This window comes from Nerophis ophidion, linkage group LG10 (genome assembly GCF_033978795.1).
Source record: "Nerophis ophidion isolate RoL-2023_Sa linkage group LG10, RoL_Noph_v1.0, whole genome shotgun sequence".
Lineage (NCBI taxonomy): Eukaryota > Metazoa > Chordata > Actinopteri > Syngnathiformes > Syngnathidae > Nerophis > Nerophis ophidion.
In genome coordinates, this window is record NC_084620.1 from 5,536,930 (window position 1) to 5,560,871 (window position 23,942).

A 23,942-nucleotide genomic window follows, 5' to 3' on the forward strand; every position below is an offset into this window, starting at 1 on the left:
GCCATGGATCCACTAATAACCACTAATATCACAGTCAAAATGAAAACTTGTTCCCATAGACACCAAAAACTGTTAATAATGTATAAACAAAAGTGTATATTATATATACTATTATATATATAGTATTTATATAGGTGTGTGCATGTGTGTGTATATATATGATGGATATGTGTGTATTTTGGGTATATTTATGTGTGTATGTATGTGATTATGTGTGTATATGTATGTATTGTATGTATGTATGTCTATATATATATCCATGTATATATGTATATGTATATATGTACATATATAAAATTTGTATATATGTGTGTGTATGTGTATATATATGTGTGTGCATATGTATACATGTATGTGTGTGTGAATTTAAATGTATTATATATAGATAATCTATAGCAGGGGTGCCCATTACGTCGATCGCGAGCTACCAGTCGACCGCGGGGGGTGTGTCAGTCGATCTCGAGCCAGGCTTTTAAAAAAAATAGACCTAAAAATTTGTGATCATCAATCTTCACCAAGACGTCACTTAAATGACATTCACGGTCTTGTGAGATGACGCTGGCTGCTGCAAGATCATTATTGTTAAAATATGACCGAGATGAAGTCGAGAAACACTTTTCATTTCAACAGACTCTCGCGCCGTACCTTCCGTCAAAACTCTAAAGGCCGACTGCACATTTCCTATCTTCACAATAAAAGCCCCGCTTCATGCTGTCTGCGCTAACTAAATACAGAGTCTCGGAAAACTGGCGTGCACAAGCGATCCCTCAGAAAGCTGGCGTGCACATCACTTGTGCACGCCAGCTTTCCGAGACTCTTATTTTGTTAGCGCAGGCAGCATGAAGCAGGGCTTTTATTGTGAAGATAGGAAATGTGCAGTCGGCCTTTTGAGTTTTGACGGAAGGGACGGCGCGAAAGTCTGTTGAAATAAAAAGTGTTTCTCGCCTTCCTCTCTGTCATTTTTCCATAATAATGAACTGGCAGCAGCCAGCGTCATTTCACAAGACCCTCGGGTGCCGTGAATGTCAATCAAGCAAGCTACGGAATTTGCCGCCAATGTTTTTCTTGTAAAGTGTATGGAAGCTGGATGAATTAGATGCCAAAAACCAACCACTTTCATGTGGTATTGTACAGAAAGGACAACTTTTTTTCTCCTCCATTTGAAAATGTGGGCGTTATCATCATTACTGTCTGATTCCAATCAATGCAAGTCATCAGAATCAGGTAATACACCAACTTATATTCTTGTCTTTGTGAAAGAAAGACATCTATATGTGTTACACATGCTTGTATTATCATTAAACACATTTAACTTGTTTACAAAAATGTCTCTTTCATAAATAAATAAATATAAATGATATATATAAATGACGTAGATCCCCTCGAGTTGGTCAATTGAAAAGTAGCTCGCCTGCAGAAAAAGTGTGGGCACCCCTGATCTATAGCGTCTACGCAGCAACCACTGAATTTAATTATATTATATATATTATTGTATTATATATTGTATATATATATTGTATATGTATAGGGGTGGGACCTAATAAGTTTACTTCTTCCCACTCCCTATTGAGCCAATCTTGACATCTACAAAAGATTAGTGACATGTAATGTTTTCAATGTAGCTGTAAATATAATGTATATATATATATTTTTTTTGTATTTTATGTCATTCTTTTGTTTTGTTGCATGGCTCAAAATAAACCATTCATTCATTCATTCATTCATTCATTCATTCAACATTAAACTGCTTAGCGTTTTCCTAAACTGCTGAAATATTTTTTAAATGAAACATAATAAAACCATTCATAGCTAGAGGTGGGTAGTAACGCGCTACATTTACTCCGTTACATCTACTTGAGTAACTTTTGGAATAAATTGTACATCTAAGAGTAGTTTTAATGCAACATATTTTTACTTTTACTTGAGTATTTTTAATCAGAAGAAACGCTACTTTTACTCCGCTCACCGCCAAATGTGGAAATTGACAGATTGACTTGAATGGGAACGGGAAGAGTCCACGGCGGACGGTGGGGCCATTGTGCAGCCGTTAAACATTCAGAGATTGCCTACAATAGCACACAAGCTAGACATACAAATTAAGTGTACTTATTTGAACAACCTTGCAGTCTCAAAAAGGACATTTGTCAATATAAACAACTATGAAATAATTATAGTTGCATATTACTTACACTTACAGTCTCCAAGGCCGATGCCTCAACCTATCCAGTAACAAATGTGTACGCAGCATTCAACTTACTGCATCATTATCTTGACTTAGTTAATTATTGTATACTCTGTGTCGTCAGAAAACACTCCAATTCAACTCAAAGATAGCATAAGTCCATTCAAGACAATTAATAATAAATAGATTGTTTTTCAAACCTAGTATTGTTCTCTGTTTGACTAATTTCACTTTTTCATGACATTTCTAAGATTCCACACTACAAAACAATAGAAGGCTTCATGATTCGTGCTGATATTGGCTTCGATAAATATTGGTATCGGCCAATACTTAAGGTTCCATTGTATCGGAAGTGAAAACGCTTTATCAAAACATCCCAAATTTTGAGTAAATGAAAGATCCTTATACCTGTAGATGTAGAGATCTCAGACTGTGTGGCAGAGGAACAGGGATGTAATCGATCTTGTTGTCAGTCAGGTACAGGTACAGCAGTCCGGTCATGTCCTTGATGCATTAGAACAATTTATTTTAATGTTTTAAGAATGTGACATAACATGCCTTTTAGTATTTCTGTGGTGTGAAAGTGGATATACTGTACAGCATTTACCTTAAAGGCCTCTTTGGCAATCCCCTTGGAGTCAATGTTGTTGTGGCTGGCGTCAATCAAGGTCATGGTCTCCGACAGGGCGGGCAGCTGCGAGATGTGATTTTCCCGAATCACCAGCTCCTCCAGCTCGGGCAGGCCCATAAATGCCCTGCTGTCGATGGACGAGATCTCGTTGGCGGTCAGGTCGATCCTCTTAAGTTTGTCTAGAAACACGTTAGACCACATTGTCAGGTCTTTGCCCTGAATACTAACTCCAGGGTCAAGCGTGACATACTCATGGAGGCAAAGTCCGACTTGTTGATCTTGGTAATCCTGTTGTAGCGGGCGTAGAAGTGAGTGGTGTCCTTGGGAAGAGGGGGGACGCTGTCCAGCTTTAAGTCATCGCAGTAGACCGAACCACCAAGGCACGTGCATAGCAAGCATGTGGGCATGCCTGGAGAATACAACGACAAGTGTAATAACAAGACGCAGAACGCATACTGTGAATACTCCAATTAAAGCCTCCCATTCAACTAACCAAATAGTCTCCTATAGTTGCCGCTTGCTTGGTCTATAAAAGTAAATCATCACCCGAGTCGGTCTCTAAGTAGCCAAAAGATACATTTATTTTTAGTGTTATAGGATTTTGTAAATAACTCCTTCCAATTAATATCATGTCCTTGTTGTAGTCTAGGTCAATAAACACTTTGGCTGTAATTAGAGCATTTATGGCATTGGACAATATGATGGTTTGAACCAGGAAAGCTTCTCATCCAAGACCAGGAGAACTCCTAAGTTCCTCTCCCGGCTCTGTGCTTACCTGTCCTGTCAACCTCAGGTTCTTCAGGTTCATCTGGCTCTGGAAGGCCAGAGCCCAGTGTCTCCTCAACACCACCAGTACCCTCCTGAGGGGTCTCTTGTGTGGGAAGCAGCCCCTCCTCTTGTTAGAGACAAGATTAGGTGTTGAAGAAATGGGTTAGACAAGCATGGATCACAAGTCTGGCAACCAGTCTGGGACTGTTTGCCGCGATAGTTAGCAGTGTTACTCAAGGAAGTTTTTGTTGCATTTAACAGGAGTTAAATGGAAATCAATCTTTGGTTAGTAAGCAAAAACAGATTTATAACAATTGTACTTCTGTCGTCCTGGATCTAGATTAAATACTGACCTTTTGTGTCAGGGATCAGAGTTATATCAGGCTGCTCCGTGTCTCCGGAGCCAGAGACACCAGAAGTTCCAGAGGCTCCAGAGACCTCTATGTCTCCAGAGACTCCCAGATCCCCTGAGGTTCCTGAAACTCCTGAGAAATCCCCAGAAGTACCTGATGCTTCTTGTGGGCTAGTTGTAGGAAGGAGAGGCAGCTCCTCCTCTTGTTTAAGCCAAGGTGGAGGGGTTAGGAGACACATTAAGGGGACAAGAGGTGGGATGGACATTCAGTCAACTCATTCACTCACAATCAAGATCAAACAAAATGAAGAGGTAGTGTTCCTCAAGTTCCCAAAGTACTAACCTCCAGGTAATAATGTTATCCCTGGGACTGCGGACTCATCCGTGTCCCCAGAAACCCCAGAGCCTCCCGAGGCACCTGAGGTCAGAAGATCTCCCGAGAACCCAGAACCAGACTGGTCCCCAGACCCTCCAGTGGCAATACTGGACCCTCCGGACCCCAATTCTATTACAATTCCAGATCCTCCAGAGCCAAAGTCTCCGGAGGCTCCAGAAGTTGCAGATCCCATCCCAGATATCAAGAGATCTCCTGATCCTGTGAGATCTCCTGATATCAAGAGATCCCCAGACCCAGAATGATCCCCAGATATTAAGAGATCACCTGAACCGGAGAAATCTCCAGAAATCAGGAGGTCCCCTGATCCGGAGACCCCCCCAGATCCAGGGAAATCCCCTGAAATAAAGTAATCCACATCCCCGGATACCAAGAACTCCCCTGATTCTCCAGAGCCGCTGATTATCTCCTCAGAAGCCCCAGAGATGAAGACAATATCCCCAGAACCCCCGGAGGCGCCTGAGACCAGCGGGTCCCCTGAGCCTCCTGACCCGGAAACCCCAGAGGCTCCCGAGGCACCAGACCCCACCGAGCCCCCAAAATCCCCGGAGACATGAAGGATGTCAATGGGCATCAGACGCAGCTCCACCTCTTGTTAGAGACAAGATGAGGGATTAATGGACATACATTTAACTGAGGACAGCTAGTTAAATGGAACACATGCACTTACAGACAAAAGATTACAATTGATTAGTTATTAAGGGCAATGCTGCTTGCACAAATCCAAGACCCTTTTACTGCAAAACCCCTTCATGTTCAGAGCTTTTTCCAGACCTTTCTGTGTGTCTGGGCCCATGAGAACTCCGGACCCGCCTGAGCCCTGAGGGATAAGCTGAGGTTTCAGGGGAAGCTCTTCCTCTTCCTCCTCCTCTTCTTGGCCCACCTGCTCCTCCAAGGAGGCCTCTGGTACTGGGTAGTTGTAGTCTGGCGGGGCCAGTGTGCCAATCTCTATCTGAGGAGAAGACAAGATACCTGAGACCACAATGGCACATCTGGAGACCCTCAATTAACGATTTGGGAAACAAAAACCTTAAAAACCTCTAATTTTGACCCGAGGCCATCTATTTTCTATTCTGATATCCGAAAACTGAACTGTGACGTCAAAATCTGATCAGAGGTAGCTTCAGGAAGTTGCCCATAGTCACAGCAAGGTGGCAGCAAAAAGCCCATTTGAGCTTCAAGCAGTAGTACATACTTCTAGTCCAGTGGTTCTTAACCTGGGTTCGATCGAACCCTAGGGGTTCTGTGAGTCTGCCTCAGGGGTTCGGCAGAGCCTCCGCCGCAGCGGTCAAGACACACCAGACTCATGAATTGATTAACGTGGACCCCGACTTAATTAAACAAGTTGAAAAACTTATTCGGGTGTTACCATTTAGTGGTCAATTTTACGGAATATGTACTGTACTGTGCAATCTACTAATAAAAGTTTCTTTCAATCAATCAATCAATCAATCAATCAATCGTGTAAATAAAAACATCTACCAATCGGCGTATCTGTACTGTAAAGTTAACATTTTAATGACAATAAAAAGGAAGTCTAAGTCTAAGTATTATGGCTACCCCCCAAACAATGTTCCCTCTAATTTCCCATCTGATTTGCAAGTGTGTAATTTGTTGGGAGTTCATGCACTATGTTGGTTTCGTTCTTTGAACAAGGTGATGTTCATGTTGTGCACTAGTAAAAAAACAAAACATCCATCCATCCATCCAAACGGAAGGCGGTGCACACCCTGGACAAGTCGCCACCTCATCGCAGAAAACAAAACATATAACTTTGTTCTGAATTTGAAAAAAAACAAACAAACAAAAAAAATTGTTTATTTTTCACTAAAAAGGGTTCGATGAATGTGCATATGAAACTGGTGGGGTTCGGTACCTCCAACAAGGTTAACAACCACTGTTCTAGTCACTGCAGTAAAGACATAATTCTGATATTTGTATTTATTTATTTTTAATTTGTTATTTTTTTCATTTTTAATACCCTTTTTCATCACGTTGTGTTCACTCTTTTGTGTTAAATAAAAAAAAATAAAAAAAAATAAAATTAAGAAATGCAATACATGTAATAATAAAGTATTAATACAGTAAAAATATGAAAAGGGACAAGCAGTTAAAAATGGATGAAATATGTTGTACCATTTCACAAAAATATTTAAAAATGTATATGCTAAAATGCATTTTTTGGTTCACTTTTGTATTGTTTATATTTTTATTGGTATATGTAAATAACATAACATATATAAACATAATCATGATATCACCGTAATTATTTTTGCTATTGTTCAGTGCTTTGTCTGCTTCTGTAAAGTCATGTTTTCAAAAGTTGTATACACGTGTAAAACATTACTCATAATCTCAGAAAATTTATTTTTAATTCCTTTTTTATGTGTGGTTGGATGATTTCACAGATTATTTATTTGTATTTTTTGTTTACTTATTTTTATACTACATTATCTTTTAGTTTAATTTTGTACTTCAAAAAATGTAATGTAATAACAAATAAATACACAATAAATACAACACGTTTTGTAATATTTTATTTTTGAATCGGTCAAACATATAATACATATAAACTAAAATATTTCAAAATAGCCATCCACCATTTTCTACCGTTTTCCCGATTTTGGATAATGTCACAGATGATGTATTTGTATTTTTTACCTGTTCATATTTTATTTTATCACCTTTTCGCGTAATGTCTTATTTTGTGTTATCATTCTGTCCTGAATATTTGTAATATAATAACAAATACATAGAAAAAAAAAGTTTGCATTGGAAGCATTTTTTTTTTTTAAATATACTTAAAATTATAACTCGCAATAATTGAAACAAAGACATTTCAAAATATTTGTCATCCATCCATCCGTTTTCTACCGCTTATTCCCTTTTGGGGTGGCGGGGGGGTGCTGGGGCCTATCTCAGCCGCAATCGGGCGGAAGGCGGATTGCACCCTGTCATACAATAGAAAATTACATTTGGATATTTTGTGTAGTAGTTTTGCTGTATAGCTTCATTTTGTCTGCTTTTGTATAGTGTTGTTTTAAAAAGTGCTATATATGTGGAAAACATAATTCATTTTAAAGAACATTTAGATTCATGTTGTATTTTTGTGTGGTTTGTCAACTTTTGGTGGCTGTATCGTTATTATATTCACATATCGCACACATTCCATTTTTGCCCCAAATTCTCCTTTCTTACTATTTAAACTTTTCTGGAAATTACTTTCTTCATACCAGGCTACAATGGTCTTACGATCAGAAGCTATGGCGCCATCTGCTGCAATACACACAATAATGTGCCTTTATGGACTTTTAATGTGTAATTTTTTTGTGTCCAACCTGCAGTTCAAACCTCTTCCAGATGGTGGCGATGAACCCCCACACACCGCCCGCAGGCAGGTAATACCTGACACCTAAAGAGTCCACTCATATGGTCCTTGTGGAACCAAGACACACATGGTAGCCGCAAGAATGCACATTTTGCAACAAACTTCAAATTGAACGGTGTCAGAATATAACAGAAAAATAAGTGTTTTTTTGGGGTTGTTTTTTTTTTTTGGATGGAAGTGTAATAATGAGTTACAAAGGGTAATTAATGGCTGCAATTAAAAAAAAATTCTCATGCTGCACGTCACACTTTAAGCAGGATGCAACAAGGCAGGCCTTTGAAAGCGCACCCATTCGTCCTCCCCTCCAACACCAAACAAACATATGCACCCGGGAGGGAAAGAAGAGGCCAAAAACTGGCAAGCAGAAGTGCAGAAAAAACAGTTGTGCAGTCAATGTAAGCATGCAAGCTAAAGCCAAATATTATGTAGCACTGCTTTACTAGAATTAGTCAGTGGATGCATTCACCTGAGGCGCACAAGCTCACCTCCTTTAATAATAATTAGAGATAGAATGAAACCACATTCATGCAGTGTCATGCTCTGTATCATTTACAAAAAACACATTCTTGTGGCCTGCAGCAGCAGACAAGTTCTCCGCACTGAGCATGTTGTCCAAAATAAAGCTGACATGGGCTGCACGACAAGACAAACACATAACTTGTAATCCTGCCTCCTCATAGACTGACAACTACTGCATTTAACATGTATTTGTTTAAAACTGCATTTAACATGTATTTGTACCAAAACAAGAACTTTAGGCTCCTTGTTGTTGATGCTGCCTGATGCAATGCACGATATACGCAAAAGAGCTGCACTAGAAGTTACATGACATGATGGCGAGGAGACAAAACGTCTTGGTTTTAAATCTAAAAAGTCCCTAAATAAATCTAAAAGTAGGTTATTAAAAACCTGAGGATTTGCCTGAGTTCCATGGCGGACAAAAGAAGATAAATCGCCAAAAACCCCCCCAAAAAAACAGAAGCATTGGAAGCGGAAAGTCAAGACTCAGCATTCCACAAGCATGGAGTTAATTTCTCCCTTGACATCTGATGCACATGAACAAAATGTGTGTTGGAACTTCAGGCCTTTAAACTCGTCTTTTTACCAAGTAGGATGTATTCAACCACTCTTGGCTATACTAGTAAGCAATATCTACATTCATAATTATTCATTCAATTTCATGCAAGAATTAAGTATAATTGTTATTTTTTTAATATCATCATTATTTTTGCCAGATTTGTTTTCATATTTTTGCACATAATTAAATTTATAATAAAATAATCCATTTGAAATAATTATATAGATAGGCTCCAGCACCCCCGCGACCCCAAAAAGGGACAAGCGTTTAGAAAGTAGATGGATACATACAATAATACAAAGTCTGTGTTTTTTAAAGTTTTATCTAATAAAATTGTAACAAATTATGCATACAATAAGGCATTTAAAAATTTTAGGAATCAAAGTTGATAAAATAGTTGTGTGCATGATTCCTTTTATATGTTTTTGTTAAAACATTTTACTGAAAAAAACTATAGTGACTTAGAAATACAATGATGCATTTAAATAGTAGCATTTTAAAACATATCGTGTGCATGGTTGCTTATTTTCTTTTATTTTTATTCATAATATTTTTTTTATTTAAGTTGAAATGACTTAAATGACTTAAAATTACAATAGTTAATTTTAAAGAATTATATAAATAAACAAAATAGAATAAAAATACATGATTTTCAAAATTCCCCTGATGCTCTTTTTTAAATGTATTCTATATATTGTTTACATATAAAAAAAATTTATACTGAAAAATATTGATAAATAGAAATATGATATTATACATTTTAATTAATTTATATAGCATTAAAACACTTAATGCTTTAAACATTTGATTTCAGAGTGTTTTAGTTTGTATATGACATCATAACAAAAACAATAAATTATATTTTTTAGATATTCATATTAATATTTTACACACAATAGACCATATGTAAACAAAAAAAAACACCTTTTTGTTCATAATTATTTTTGCTTTTGTCTATTGTATTGCTTGCTTTTAATAAGCGGTATCTTGTGTGTTATATATGTCCCAAAATGATCTTTAAAAAAAGTAAGAAAAATTTATATTGCATCTTATTTTAGTTATTGCCTTCTTTTGACAGCATTTTTTTGCTCTGTCTTTTTATCGTCATTATAATCACGGATCACACACACGTTTTCCTGAATTCACCAGTAACTTGTCCGGAGTGACTTTCTTCATGTTTAAGATTGGCTACATGATTTTGCAATCGGGTGTTATAGCGCCACCTGCTGCTCCGACACGTACTTATTAGTATACAAATACAATGCAAAAAACATGTGGGATTCCAATTAATTTGTAAATGGAAGTCGTGAAGAGTCTCTTTCTACGTGAACACTTGAGTCATGAACCTCGTAACCGTGGCCTACATTCAAATGATAAATGAAAGCGTGAAATGCAGCCCCTGCGGCGAGGGCTCGCTGGAACGCCACATCAGGCGAGTGGAGATGATTTAAACCAGTTGTGGATTTTTTTGTGTGTGAAAATGTGAGAACGAGCAACGCAAGTACAAACCCCATTTCCATATGAGTTGGGAAATAGTGTTAGATGTAAATATAAACGGAATACAATGATTTGCAAATCATTTTCAACCCATATTCAATTTAATATGCTAAAACGACAACATATTTGATGTTAAAACTGATAAACATTTTTTTTGTGTGCAAATAATCATTATCTTTAGAATTTGCTGACAGCAACACGTGACAAAGAAGTTGGGAAAGGTGGCAATAAATACTGATAAAGTTGAGGAATGCTCATCAAACACTTATTTGGAACATCCCACAGGTGTGCAGGCTAATTGGGAACAGGTGGGTGCCATGATTGGGTATAAAAATAGCTTCCATGAAATGCTAAGTCATTCACAAACAAGGATAGGGCGAGGGGCACCAATTTGTTAGCAAATTGTCGAACAGTTTTAGAACAACATTTCTCAATGAGGTATTGCAAGGAATTTAGGCATTTTACCATCTACAGTTCGTAAAATAATCAAAAGGTTCAGAGAATCTGGAGAAATCACTGCACGTAAGCGATGATATTACGGACCTTTGATCCTTCAGGCGGTACTGCATCAAAAATCGACATCAGTGTGTAAAGGATATCACCACATGGGCTCAGGAACACTTCATAAAACCACTGTCAGTAACCACAGTTGGTCGCTACATCTCTAAGTGCAAGTTAAAACTCTACTATGCAAAGCGAAAGCCATTTATCAACAACATCCAGAAATGCCGGCGGTTTCTCTAGGCCCGAGATCATCTAAGATGGACTGATGCAAAGTGGAAAAGTGTTCTGTGGTCTGACGAGTCCACATTTCAAATTATATTTGGAAACTGTGGACGTGGTGTCCTCCGGAACAAAGAGGAAAATAACCATCCGGATTGTTATCGGCGCAAAGTTCAAAAGCCAGCATCTGTGATGGTATGGGGGTGTATTAGTGCCCAAGGCATGGGTAACTTACAAATCTGTGAAGGCATCATTAATGCTGAATGGTCCATACAGGTTTTGGAGCAACATATGTTGTCATCCAAGCAACGTTATCATGGACGCCCCTGCTTATTTCAGCAAAACAATGCCAAGCCACGTGTTACAACAGTGTGGCTTCGTAGTAAAAGAGTGCGGGTACTTTCCTGGCCCGCTTGCAGTCCAGACATTTCTCCCATCGAAAATGTGTGGCGCATTATGAAGCGTAAAATACGACAAGACCCCGGACTGTTGAACAACTTAAGCTGTACATCAAGCAAGAATGGTAAAGAATTCCACTTTCAAATCTTTAACAAATAGTTTCCTCAGTTCCCAAACGTTTATTAGGGGTTGTTAAAAGAAAATGTGATGTAACACAATGGTGAACATGCCCTTTCCCAACTACATTGGCACGTGTTGCAGCCATGAAATTCTAAGATAAATATTATTTACAAAAAAAAGTAAGTTTATGAGTTTGAATATCAAATATCTTGTCTTTGTACCATATTCAACTAAATATGGGGTGAAAAGGATTTGCAAATCATTGTATTCCATTTCTATTTACATCTAACACAATTTCCCAACTCATATGGAAACGGAGTTTGTAGAAGGGGGCCTCCATTGTTCCTCATGACAATTTATAAAACATCATATTCAAAAGGAACCTTCCACAGTTGGAAAATTTGTTCATCTTCTCGTCATCCATGCTGTTAATGCGATTTGTTGACATCCGAGGGACTTTAGTGTCTTTTGCAGCTGCCCGAGCGGGAATGCTAAACCCCGTTGATGTAATTATTCCGACTTGACTCAGCTCGGTAACTTTCCAAACACATCAGACCAGGATGTCAGTCCTTTAACACATGCAGAGGAAGACCGCATGGATACACCATGCTGCTCAACTCCATTGTTAATTTTAGGAGTTTGCAGACTATCACTTCTTTAATGTCTTTTTACTATTCCACTGAATCAGCATCCCTAGGAAATAAATGTCATTAATACAGAATAAAATTAACAGTAAAATATTTTTGTCACGAAGCAAAATATTGTGCATATTGATCTGACTGCATATGTAATCGAGTCAATGTAAAATATCAATTCAAATGGCCTTCAACTGGACGTATTTGTTGCTTCTCCCCGCTTCTTAAAATTAGACTTTACTATGAATGATAATAATGAATCCTTCACAAATGTTTTTTTGTGTTATTCCTTGTTTCAATTATTCTCATACTTGCCAACCCTTCCGGATTTTCCGGGAGACTCCCGAAATTCAGCGCCTCTCCCGAAAACCTCCCGGGACAAATTTTCTCCCGAAAATCTCCCGAAATTTAGGCGGAGCTGGAGGCCACGCCCTATCCAACTCCATAAGGACCCGAGTGACCTGTGTGAGAGCGTGTCTGCCCAATTACGTTATAACTATAGAATGATCGAGGGCAAGTTCTTGGTTTCTTATGTGGGTTTATTGTTAGGCAGTTTCATTAACATCCTCCCAGCGCAGTAACAACATACAACAACAGCAGTCACGTTTACGTCTAACACTTTACCGTAAGGGAGTTCGTCTGCCGTAAACAGCATGCACCACAACACCTCCAGGCAACTTCAACCCTTTACTAATCCTCCTACATTCACATCCCATCTCCCCGGATTGTAAATAACCTAATGTAAATAATCGAATGTATTTCTAATGTATATACTTGTTCTTATGCTATCTGAACTCACTATGTTCTCTGCTTGCTGTACATATCCTACTAAGTCAGACCTACACTGTTTCAATGTCCATTTCTCTGTTGATGCAATTGTTGATGACTGAAGTACTGATATCAACCAAAGCTCCTCATCCCACTCCCCGGATTGTAAATAATGTAAATAATTCAATGTATATACTATGATGATTGACATGTGTGATGACTGTTTTATGCTGATAGTAGATATTTGTACCATGAATTGATTAACGTGTACCCCGACTTAAACAAGTTGAAAAACGTATTGCAGTGTTACCATTTAGTGTTTAATTGTACGGAATATGTACTGTACTGCGCAATCTACTAATAAAAGTTTCAATCAATCATGCATATGTGACAATAACATCTACTTTAGGAAGTGCAGTGCACAACTGTGCACACAATAGCTGTAAATATACTCCTCCCATCTTAACCATGCCCCAAACCATGCCCCCCGCCTCACCCCCGACCACGCCCCTTCACCTCCCGAAATCGGAGGTCTTAAGGTTGGCAAGTATGATTATACTACAAGTTAATTTTGTTTAGACACATGAACAATTTAGATCAGAATTATACTTTAATGTTGTCTCTGGGTTTTCCCTAAGTCCTGTTACGGCATGGCGTAGTGGGTAGAGCGACCGTGCCAGAAACCTGAGGGTTGCAGGTTCGCTTCCCACCTATGGACATCAAAGTCGCTGCCGTTGTGTCCTTGGGCAGGACACTTCACCCTTTGCCCCCGGTGCTGCTCACACCGGTGAATGAATGATGAATGAATGATTGGTGGTGCTTGGAGGGGCCGTAGGCGCAAACTGGCAGCCACGCTTCCGTCAGTCTACCCCAGGGCAGCTGTGGCTACAGATGTAGCTTACCACCACCAGGTGTGAATGAATGATGGGTTCCCACTTCTCTGTGAGCGCTTTGAGTATATAACAATAGAAAAGCGCGATATAAATCTAATCCATTATTATTATTATTACCGTCACAAAATAAATGTGGAATAAGTACAGTAAGAAAACAAGTAAATATACATTTTTTGGTTATTTATTTAACACATTTGCTAAATCTTTCACCCAAAATATTTTTGTTAGTGGAATATTTGATGTGAAGTAATTGTAAACTTGGATAGGTCAATAATTCATAATAACATTGATTTTGATTCAATATTATGTTTGGAGCAATGACAGTTTGAAAGAAAAAAAAACTGCTTTGTTTTATTAGTCAACGTTGCAACTTTTTCTAAATTACATTTAGCCTTTAAGCTTTTTTATTTCACTTTTGTTTATGTTTTTGTTTATTTTAATAATATTTTTAGAATGTGCCATGGGCCTTTAAAACATTAGCTGTGGGACGCAAATGGCCTCCGGGGCATACTTTTGACACCCCTGCTATAGATAATAACAAATAAATTCTGATAAATCTATGGGTAAAAAGCAGAGCCAGGCGACGCATGTGCGTTCATCATAACTCTCTCGCTCTCTCTGTCTCCACCCCCCCTCACGAATATTGCTGCGCACACAATTTTTTGTTTTGTTTTTAACCCCTTCTTAACTCTGAACGTACATTGAAAATACACGCAACCCTAACTTAAAATTCCGGACATTTGAGGCATTTAAGAAATTCCACCCAGACAGCCCCGCAAAAGTGGACATATCCGGTGAAAAGAGGAGGTATGGTCAGTCTATCGTAGCCAGGTCGCTGCTAGCATGCCGTGTGTTTTTTTTTTTTTTGATTGATTGAAACTTTTATTAGTAGATTGCACAGTACAGTACATATTCCGTACAGATGACCACTAAATGGTAACACCCGAGTAATTTTTTCAACTTGTTTAAGTCGGGGTCCGCGTAAATCAATTCATATTGCCTCGGTGTGCATTGTTTACACAACGTGCGGTACGCTACTTAATATGTCCGTGTGGACCTCGTTCGGTACGCCTCCAAACCGAACCGAAACCCCCGTACCGAAACGGTTCAATACAAATACACGTACCGTTACACCCTTAGTATATACAGTATATATACATATATATGTATGTGTGTATATACATGTATATATATACATATATATATATATATATATATATATATATATATATATATATATGTATATGTATGTGTATATATGTATATGTATGTGTATATATGTATATATGTACAGGTATGTGTATATATGTATATGTATGTGTATATATGTATATATATATGTATGTCTTGATTGGATTATCCAATCAAGACATACATATATATGTGTGTATATGTATGTATATATATGTATGTACATGTATGGGTATTTGTATGTATGTGCATATGTATGAATGTATATATACATGTATATATATTTGCTTATTCCAAGCTACAGCTAACTCCTGTTACTTAAATAGAAAAAAATAAAATAAAGTTGCCTGAAATGAGCCAATACATTCATAGTAATTCAATAAGTGCATACTTATATTTTCAATTAAAAAAAAAAATTAATTTAAGTTTGCTCTGAGAGAGCTACAACAAGTCAATGGCACCGATTTGTTTGAATGGCCTATTGATCTTTTTAATAATATAGGCTAGCATAGTGTGTACAGTATACATTAAACTGTATATAGTAGACATGTGACTCTCACAACAAATAACAATACAATTCTGTTCCCATCATGGGGGGACAATGGCGGGGCCTCACCTGTCATCATGGAAAGAAAAAAATGTAAAAAGAAAAAAAATAATTATATTGTTATATGTATCCAGTGATTATACTTTAAAGTTATTTTCCATTTAACTTCACCAGTTTAAAATTATTTTTTTTCCAAAATCGCTTAATTTTCACATTTGCCGTTCAAATACTGAGAATTACTTGCGGTGAGTCACAGCCAGCTGAGCCTCCCCGTCACCATGGATTGCGCAATGACTCGGCTAACTGCTGTCTGCTGTGCAGTGAGACCGTATTGCTATATGAATTATATCATACATTTCCATAGTTTAGTTAGCTGAGGTATATAATGTACAGTGTATTTTGCCAACAACTGTATGTGTGTAACGTATTTCTTGTGCTGGGCAATCATAAAACGGCTGCGAAGACCCACTGTGTGAGCCACCTGTTCTCCGGCCTCCTGGTGGTAGAGGGCGCTAGTGATCCCAGCGATAATTCTTGCACTACTCGGCCGGTATGTTTTAAAGTTGTCGTTTGCCTGCATATCGTAAAAACAGCCGTCTAACATTTTACAACTAATTGTAAACGTATAGGTGCCGACCATCAGGGCCGAGTTGCAACGAAAGAGTGTGTCGATGTTGAGATTTTAAGCCGAGTTGGTAAGTGAATTTGTTTGCTAATAGTAGCTACTAGCCGTACCCATGTATTTTCTATGGGCGGTTAGCATCAGGTTTTAATCCCGTTTCCTCCAATGTTTCTGATCCGATTGAATTTATATTTATGTCGACTCTTTATTTTGGATACTTAAATATGGTGACTGAGTATTGTGGCGTTTTAAGGCCATCTGCATTTTTTATGCTACAGTAAAGACAATGAATGAACACTAACGCTGGAGCGCGGTTACACCTGTCATAGTGACAACACTGTGTACTGTCGTGTTTGTTATTTTGTACATACATGTGAATATTTAATATTGTTAATGTTAGCAGTATTACCGCTTATAATGATAATAATAAGTGTAATTTATTTATACTATACTACAGGGGTAGGGAACCTATGGCTCTAGAGCCTGATGTGGCTCTTTTGATGACTGCATCTGGCTCTCAGATAAAACTTAGCTGACATTGCTTAACACGATAAGTAATTAATAATTCCACTGGTAATCACAGTGTTTAAAATAACGTTCAAATTACAAAACATTCTCATGCATTTTAATCCAACCATCCGTTTTCTATCGCACTTGTCCAAGATGTCGCATTAATGGTAAGAAGTATCATATTTATTATTGGTTAACTGTAGAATAACAATGTTGTTAAAAACAATTAGAGACTTATTATACTCTCAAAATGTTGGTCTTAAAAATGCACGCATTTAGTTGTATTCAGTGTTAGAAAAATTTATATGGCTCTCACGGAAATACATTTTAAAATATTTGGATTTCATGGCTCTCTCAGCCAAAAAGGTTCCCGACCCCTTTTATACTAGCTAAAGTACCTGCTACATTAAGTTAAAGTACCAATGATTGTCACACACACACTAGGTGTGGTGAAATTTGTCCTCTGCATTTGACCCATCCCCTTGTTCACCCCCTGGGAGGTGAGGGGAGCAGTGAGCAGCAGCGGCCGGGAATCATTTTTGGTGATTTAACCCCCAATTTCAACACTTGATGCTGAGTGCCAAGCAGGGAAGAATGCTGGTATGAGCTTTTAAACATAACCCGTTAACTGCTGCCAATCAAATGGTGAATAAGATACTCTATAGGGTTCATATGTTTATAAATCTGACTGTGATGAAGTCAGTGCCTCACCAGCCATGAACCTCACCGCACGTCACTGCTTTGTACGTCAGTTATAACAAACCCTTTCAAAATGACTTATGAATGATAAAAGCACCTCTTGGCTGCTGACCTAAGACATATACTGTATATGTGGAGATGACCCTAAAAATTAATTAAAAAAATTAAATCTTAAAAGTTTTGAATTGATACTGAATAGTAATGAATAAGAATCGCAATTTCAATGTGATTAGATTTTTTTTTCCAGCACCTGGTGTATATTATTATGGCTCTATAGTCATAAATAAGTAGATAAAGCAATGTGGTCTTAAATAAAAAGTACCTCCTATATGACAAGAGCGTGCTGCTGTTTTTAAAGACCTATTGCAAAAGTACTGTGGTCCATGTAGTCAAATTCCGGTTGATACTACCATGCTTTTATTTTGAAGCCTACTTTGCACTAAACAGGAAGTTGCTATGTGTATGCCGTTTAACTATACAGTACTTAAAATTATGTGAAAGAGTTCTTTTTGCCGTCAAACTGAGTTAACAGTAAAGTGGACACTGTAACCAACAGCGTTCACCTCTGGGTCGTCGATGGTCGGCCCGTCTTCATAGTCATACTCCTGGTTTTCCGAATTCAAATCGTCCACGTCGTAGTTGCCGCCGTCGTACGTGTCCAAGTCCGCTTGTCGGGAAAACCGAGGTCCGGCCAGCACAGCTTTGAGGACGACGAGTCCGAGCACGAGTCGCACTAACGTCTTCATTGTTCACACACAAAGACAAAGGCAATCCCCTGACGGAAAACAGAGATTTATTGTAAGTATAAATGCAGGCACAACATTTACATGCATTTCATATACAAAATAATGCATTGTAACTATGATGGCGGCCATCTTGGCTCAACCACCTCTACTGTGTCAAAGGTCAGGTGGCGACCATATAATCGGGGAGCTTCTGCCTATTGTCCTCTTGCAGCACAACTGTTGCAGCTCTGTTAGTGGGAAATACATTAAGGCTTTTGAAAATGTGTTGTGTGTAGTATTTGCTTTAGGTTCGTTTATCTAAAATGAATTTCATGGGTCTTCAGTTAAATGTTTAAAAGTACGGGCGCTAGCGTGCTTAGCATGTTTTGCATAGGCTCTTAATCACAGAAGACGCCACCCAGCGTGCGGATTCCTCAGCGTTTTTGACAGGTGCAGCCAAGTCTCAGCTTGCGTCCAAAAAACGAGCAAAGAGTCCTCCAGGCCGGGGCAGAGAAACGGAGCGCGAGGGACGAGGGGGAAGAAGAAGAAAAGGGTGAGACAGGGAGGAGAGAGAGACAAGATGTTGGCCCTCAGGGTTAGACGGAGAACTTCTGCAAAAGGAAAGGGAGGGAGGTGGGGTTTTTTTTTTTGGTTTAAGGCTCGCTCCTCGACCCCTTGGCCCTGACAGAGGGCCTTTATGAGGAGGGCCTGGTCACTGCCTGTCTCAGCACTCAAACTCCAAATTCCACCGAGGTTTGTGGACAGGATGGCAGTCAGCTTGGGGCTGCAAGGAAACGCTTCATTCAGTGCACACATAACCTCACACATACACACAAAACACACACGCAAACACGCGCACACACACATACACACACACACGCACGCACACACACACACACACACACACACACACACACACGGAAGAGTGCTTCTTCTCATAGATGCACACTGTCTTGGGGATATTAAGACCTCTCAAATTTAGAGAGACACAATTCGTCTTTGCATCTATCATCATATTTGTCCATGCTTGATAATGTTTGCTATAGTTAAGAAGGTGATCTTTTATAGCCACCATGACAGCGTCCATGTTATCCTCGGATCCATGTGGGACATTCCTGACATCCGCCATTCCCCCTTAAGAGAGATGAGTCTGAGCTGTCTACATTCAAAACTTGCTATGATCGAACCTCATTGAGACCATAGCCATTTTAAGAGAGAGCCACATCATGTTGGGAGTTGCTTTGACTACAGGACGCGACGGAAGAATGCAAAGAAAGTACAGCCAGGATGGATCTATCCAAAACATCCGTCTTATAGGTCAGAAGTACACCATCCAGTGCATCCCAATCGTCACACTGTATCTCCCAAAAAAACTTCCCTCAAAGAACTTAATAGAGAATGTAGCAATTTTTTGAGATATTATAAATCCCAATTTGCAAAGAAATGAAATCCAGGATAAGTCCTGGATGCACCACCCGGACCATCAAGACAAGTGACTCCTTCACCTGTAGCACCCCAAACCCAGGAGTCACCTGCCCCACGCCCCTCTAAAAAGCAGCTTACCTGTGTATCCGACCTTCCCCAATGCTCCCTTCAGCTGCGATGGAGATGCTGAGGGCTTGGCGTCTTGGCCAATGGCGATGGGGTCGCGCAGAGGTGGCCTCAAGACAAGGGCGGGGGCTGGAGGTGGCCTACAGCGGGCGTGCGTGTCCGAGAGTGTGTCCGCGACGGGTGCATGTGTAGGTCTGACCAGACAGACGGACCTGAGTGCCGCTTACGTGTGAAGGTAGGCACTGAGGCTGATTGGACCAGAGCAGGTTGCTTTTGGTCACTCTTGCAAACGGGAAAGGAAGGGGTGGTGTGGGTGGGGGGCATTCACCCAACCGGTCCCCAGCACATCGCTCAGACATCAGACACAAAGAACAAGAGCGCTCCCCCAGCATCTTATAAAACTATCCTTTATTTTTCTAGGACTGTTTTTGAATCAGACTTAAAATATTTTACTTCCTGAAGTTGGCATTTCATGTGCATATACATGTGTGTGTGAGTGTGATGCGGGGGCCCGTGCACACAATAGGACCTCTGTCGGAGCCCCTGTTAGCATGGAGCTGAGAGGAAGTCCCCCGTTTGGAAGGAAGGCCCTTGCTTCAAAGCAGCCGATCTGAGCACAGGTGTCGGCCAATCATGATCAAAGAGAAACTTTTGACCTTGTGACACAATCATTGGTACTTTAACTTTTGGGCAATGTTCTAGCTTGGAGGGTCTTCATATCTTTATTTTCAGTACTCTTCTTAATATTGTAGACAGTATATTGACATTTTGGCCATAGACATTACCTGGAAAGTTGATATACCGGTATATTAAATAAATCACTAATAGCAGATAGTTGCACATACTGTAGAAAAAGTACTGGACTCGTTTTTTAAACAATAGAAAACAAGCCATATTGTTTTATTACCTACATTTTCAATTTACAGTATCTCACAAAAGTGAGTACAACAAAACAGCATACCTTGTCAATGTACAGTGTACTTTACAATAGTCCGTGTACAGCTTGTATAAGGTTAATATCCACTGAAAATGAGACAATACAAAGCTATTATTGTCTAAACATCTGGTAACACAAGTGAGTAACAAGATAATTTCCTAATGTCAATTGTCAAGCATTGTGCCGGTGGTAGCGACAATACCTGGGGTTGCACGATTTCTGTTCCACTGGAGTTGATCCAGTTCATTGCGAAAAATGTACCTTCAAAGTCAACACACACCTGTTATCGTCTAAATATACAGCAATGATTTGGGGCTGCATGAGTGCTGTGGACACTGGCCAGCTACGGTTTATAGAAGGGAAACATGTCCTGAGACATTCTGAAGCAGAAACTGCATCGGATGGCAGTCTTCCAGCAGAATGGTTTAGGGGCTGCACAATTGCTGTCGGCATTGGAGAGCCGCGGTTCATAGAAGGGAAACATACAGTACCTTGGAAGTCTACACACAGCCATTATTGTCTATACACAGCCATTAATATCTGGCAACACAAATGAGTAAGAATATAATTGCATGGTGGTAGAGGAAGCAGCATGATTTGGGGCTGCATGAGTGCTGTGGACGGCCTGTGGTTCATAGAAAAGAAACGTACTGAGACATTCTTAAGCAGAAACTGCATTGCATGGCAGTTTCCCAACATGATAAAGAGCCCAAACACAGCTCCAAGATGATCAGGTGCCTTCCTTGGACTTAAACCTGATTGAGCACCTGTAGGGCATTCCCAAGTGGAATGAAGACCATAAAGGCTGTGTGTTCAGTGCATAGTAAAACCATACTGGTCACTACTCTGATGTATATAGCAGTGTCCCTTGAGCAGAGAAGATAAATTACTTGCTGGAATGTGGAGGGAGTACTCCCTCTGATGAGCTACTACTGCACATAAGGCACAACTATTGGTCCATTGAATTGGAATTAGCAGTAGAAAATGTGATTTGTCTACAAAAGTTCTAGATGACAATGGACCTCAGGAGACGAAAGCACAGAATGATGTCCCTGGGAATGGGCGGTTCAATGTTGTTGCCGTCCAGTCGTAGATAGCGGAGCCGTGGAGCGCTTTCATCGGCGTCCATGGTGTCAATGCCAATGGGGCAGACGTTTGCGCCACTAACGCCTGAAATGAAGAACAATTAGACTCCTCCTTTAAATTCTTAAATGGAGAGCATTTTAGGGGACTTACTCTTGATGTTGTTGTGGTCCAGGTAAAGTTGTTCAAGGCCCGAAGGGATCAGTGGAACCTCCGTCAGCAGGTTGTGGGACAACTGCAGGTCCAAAATGCTGGAAATGTTGAAGGCATTCTGAGAAACGCCGCTGCTGCCAAGCTTGTTGTGGTTGAGCCGGAGGAACGCCACCTTGGGCAAACCTTTAAAGTAATCAGCAGGGATCTTGTCAATGTTGTTGCCATCCAGGAAGAGCTGCGTGGTGGTGGGTGGCAGGCCCAAAGGCATGTTGCTGAGCTGGTTCTTGGCAAGGTTGATCTGGACCAGGTTGCTAAGACCCTTGAGGCTCACCTCAGTCACGGCATCATCCATCAGCTTATTCCCCTGGAGGTCTAATAGAGTCAGCTTATCCAGACCCAAGAAGACTCCGTCAGGGATTTTAGAGATCCGGTTGCGGGAAAGACTTAGATGCTCCAGACTGGCTGGCAGAGGAAATGGCACCCAGGACAAAAGGTTGTCGTCCATGTAGAGGTGCTCCAGGCGGGACATTGCATCAAGGGTACCCTTTTCCACTCCCTCGCTTGCAATCTTGTTGCGACTCAAGTTGACCCAACGCAGCTGAGTGGCATTGCGAAGGGCGTTAGCAGAGATGACCTGAATTTGATTATTCTGGAGGTAGAGGTACCAAGTGAAGGGAGGGATTTGGGGGATGCTCTTCAGGCCTTTGTTGTCGCAGTAGACCGCCTGTGGGAAGTTAGGAGGGCAGCGGCACTCTTGGGGACAAGCTTGGATTTGGGCTATTAATTGGTCGTAGGGCATGTCCTGGCTGAGGACTGAAAGGACCAGTAGGAACACAATGCAGAGGAGCGGTACCATGTTGGTGAACATTCCTATGATAGAAAGGAATACATCATGTGAACAATCAATACGCCTGGTAAGGCGCATGACACAAATTTCAGACTTTTTCTGGGTCAATCATAGCCGCCCTAAACTAAATTGTGATTTCTTAGGAACTAGACTGTGGTTTCCATTTCCACTCGGTTTCTACTAGCAAAGACAAACATTTGCTAGGAATAATTGGAAATAAATGTAGACCAACACAACAGAAGCTAGGAAAATGATGAGGTCAGTTTTGCTATCCTCGTTGTCCATATATTGCTTTTGAGCAGAAGACATCTGGCTTTTGTTTTTCAATGCGCTATGGAACGAATTAGACCTTTCCTCTGAGGTGTGGACAGACAGTCTCCAAAAACAAAACACCTGTTTTTTTTAAAGGGGTGAAATCTCATCTGTAAGTTTTCCTACCTTAGTTTTGTCACAAGAAGTTTCCTCCCTCATGCAAGTTGTCATGGACCAAACCGCTCACCTCCTTCTATTTGTACTGTCGTTTTTTTTTTTTTTTCCAAGCTAATCAGATGTCCCAAGGTGTGGAATCACGCGCTAAGCCCTTTGCGAGACTAGTGTCCCACTTAGAACGAGGCTAAGGCAACTTTATACCCGCTTGTAGTCTGCTTCCGTCTACTTGTCTACAAGTCTTACTTCCTTCCCCTCTTTGCACTTGATCTCTTATGAACCAGCAAATCCCTCGAAGGTCACTGCCACTCCTTGCGCTAATGCCATCAATGAATGAGCCTCAGCACCTTTGATGCAGCTATCTTAGAGAGTCCTGTCATTTGTAACAAATCTAAACTAGTTGTTTTTACATTGCATTTTCCTAAAATGTATCTTAATGATCCTGTTAGCTTTGTCCAAGGGGATTTTAATGCAGTCTCATTTGGCCAATTGTGTCATCTACAACATTGGGAGGCATCAGCACTACTCTCCAGCAATGCAATGCAACACGATAATCCCAGCTAATTTGTGTAAGGACAGCAGCGATAAGTCCTTTAAGAGCTTCTTTGCACGTTTGCCATCTTGTGAGTGTAATCTGGGAGAGGTGCGTCAAATAAAAACGATTGCAAATAGGACACACAATGACACAAGACCTAGAACTGTCTTAGGACGCTTTTAACAAGATTTACAAGAGTTAAGTCGTCAGGTCCCTCTGTCAGGACCCTGTGCCCATCTGTCAACCCAGCAGGGTTGACAGATGGGGAATTATTAATTATCATACCAG

General features: G+C 39.9%; 2 protein-coding genes and 1 long non-coding RNA gene across 3 annotated transcripts in view; 1 reads left to right on the plus strand and 2 right to left on the minus strand.

The window, feature by feature from the left end:
* The window catches only part of epyc (epiphycan), a 33,916-nt gene extending 13,958 nt beyond the window's left edge, over nucleotides 1-19,958 (minus strand). The window contains exons 1-9 of the mRNA XM_061912171.1: nucleotides 19,686-19,958; nucleotides 17,961-18,172; nucleotides 5,102-5,279; nucleotides 4,277-4,918; nucleotides 3,935-4,135; nucleotides 3,589-3,708; nucleotides 3,064-3,222; nucleotides 2,790-2,992; nucleotides 2,591-2,686 (exon numbers count right to left, since the gene is read on the minus strand). Of these exons, the coding sequence (XP_061768155.1) occupies nucleotides 2,591-2,686; nucleotides 2,790-2,992; nucleotides 3,064-3,222; nucleotides 3,589-3,708; nucleotides 3,935-4,135; nucleotides 4,277-4,918; nucleotides 5,102-5,279; nucleotides 17,961-18,143 (1,782 nt within the window). The 5' untranslated portion in view covers nucleotides 18,144-18,172; nucleotides 19,686-19,958. The remainder of the gene's footprint in view (nucleotides 1-2,590; nucleotides 2,687-2,789; nucleotides 2,993-3,063; nucleotides 3,223-3,588; nucleotides 3,709-3,934; nucleotides 4,136-4,276; nucleotides 4,919-5,101; nucleotides 5,280-17,960; nucleotides 18,173-19,685) is intronic.
* Nucleotides 1-23,942, plus strand: part of LOC133560082 (uncharacterized) — a 31,986-nt gene that overhangs the window by 400 nt on the left and 7,644 nt on the right. Inside the window, exon 2 of the long non-coding RNA XR_009808381.1 lies at nucleotides 7,672-7,725. This is a non-coding gene — a long non-coding RNA (uncharacterized LOC133560082). The remainder of the gene's footprint in view (nucleotides 1-7,671; nucleotides 7,726-23,942) is intronic.
* kera (keratocan) lies at nucleotides 21,155-23,331 on the minus strand. Its single transcript, XM_061912170.1, has 3 exons — nucleotides 23,132-23,331; nucleotides 21,847-22,716; nucleotides 21,155-21,780 (listed from the first exon to the last, which is right to left on the minus strand). The coding sequence occupies exons 2-3, from the start codon at nucleotides 22,712-22,714 to the stop codon at nucleotides 21,617-21,619; spliced, it is 1,032 nt and encodes a 343-aa protein (XP_061768154.1). The 5' UTR covers nucleotides 22,715-22,716; nucleotides 23,132-23,331; the 3' UTR covers nucleotides 21,155-21,616.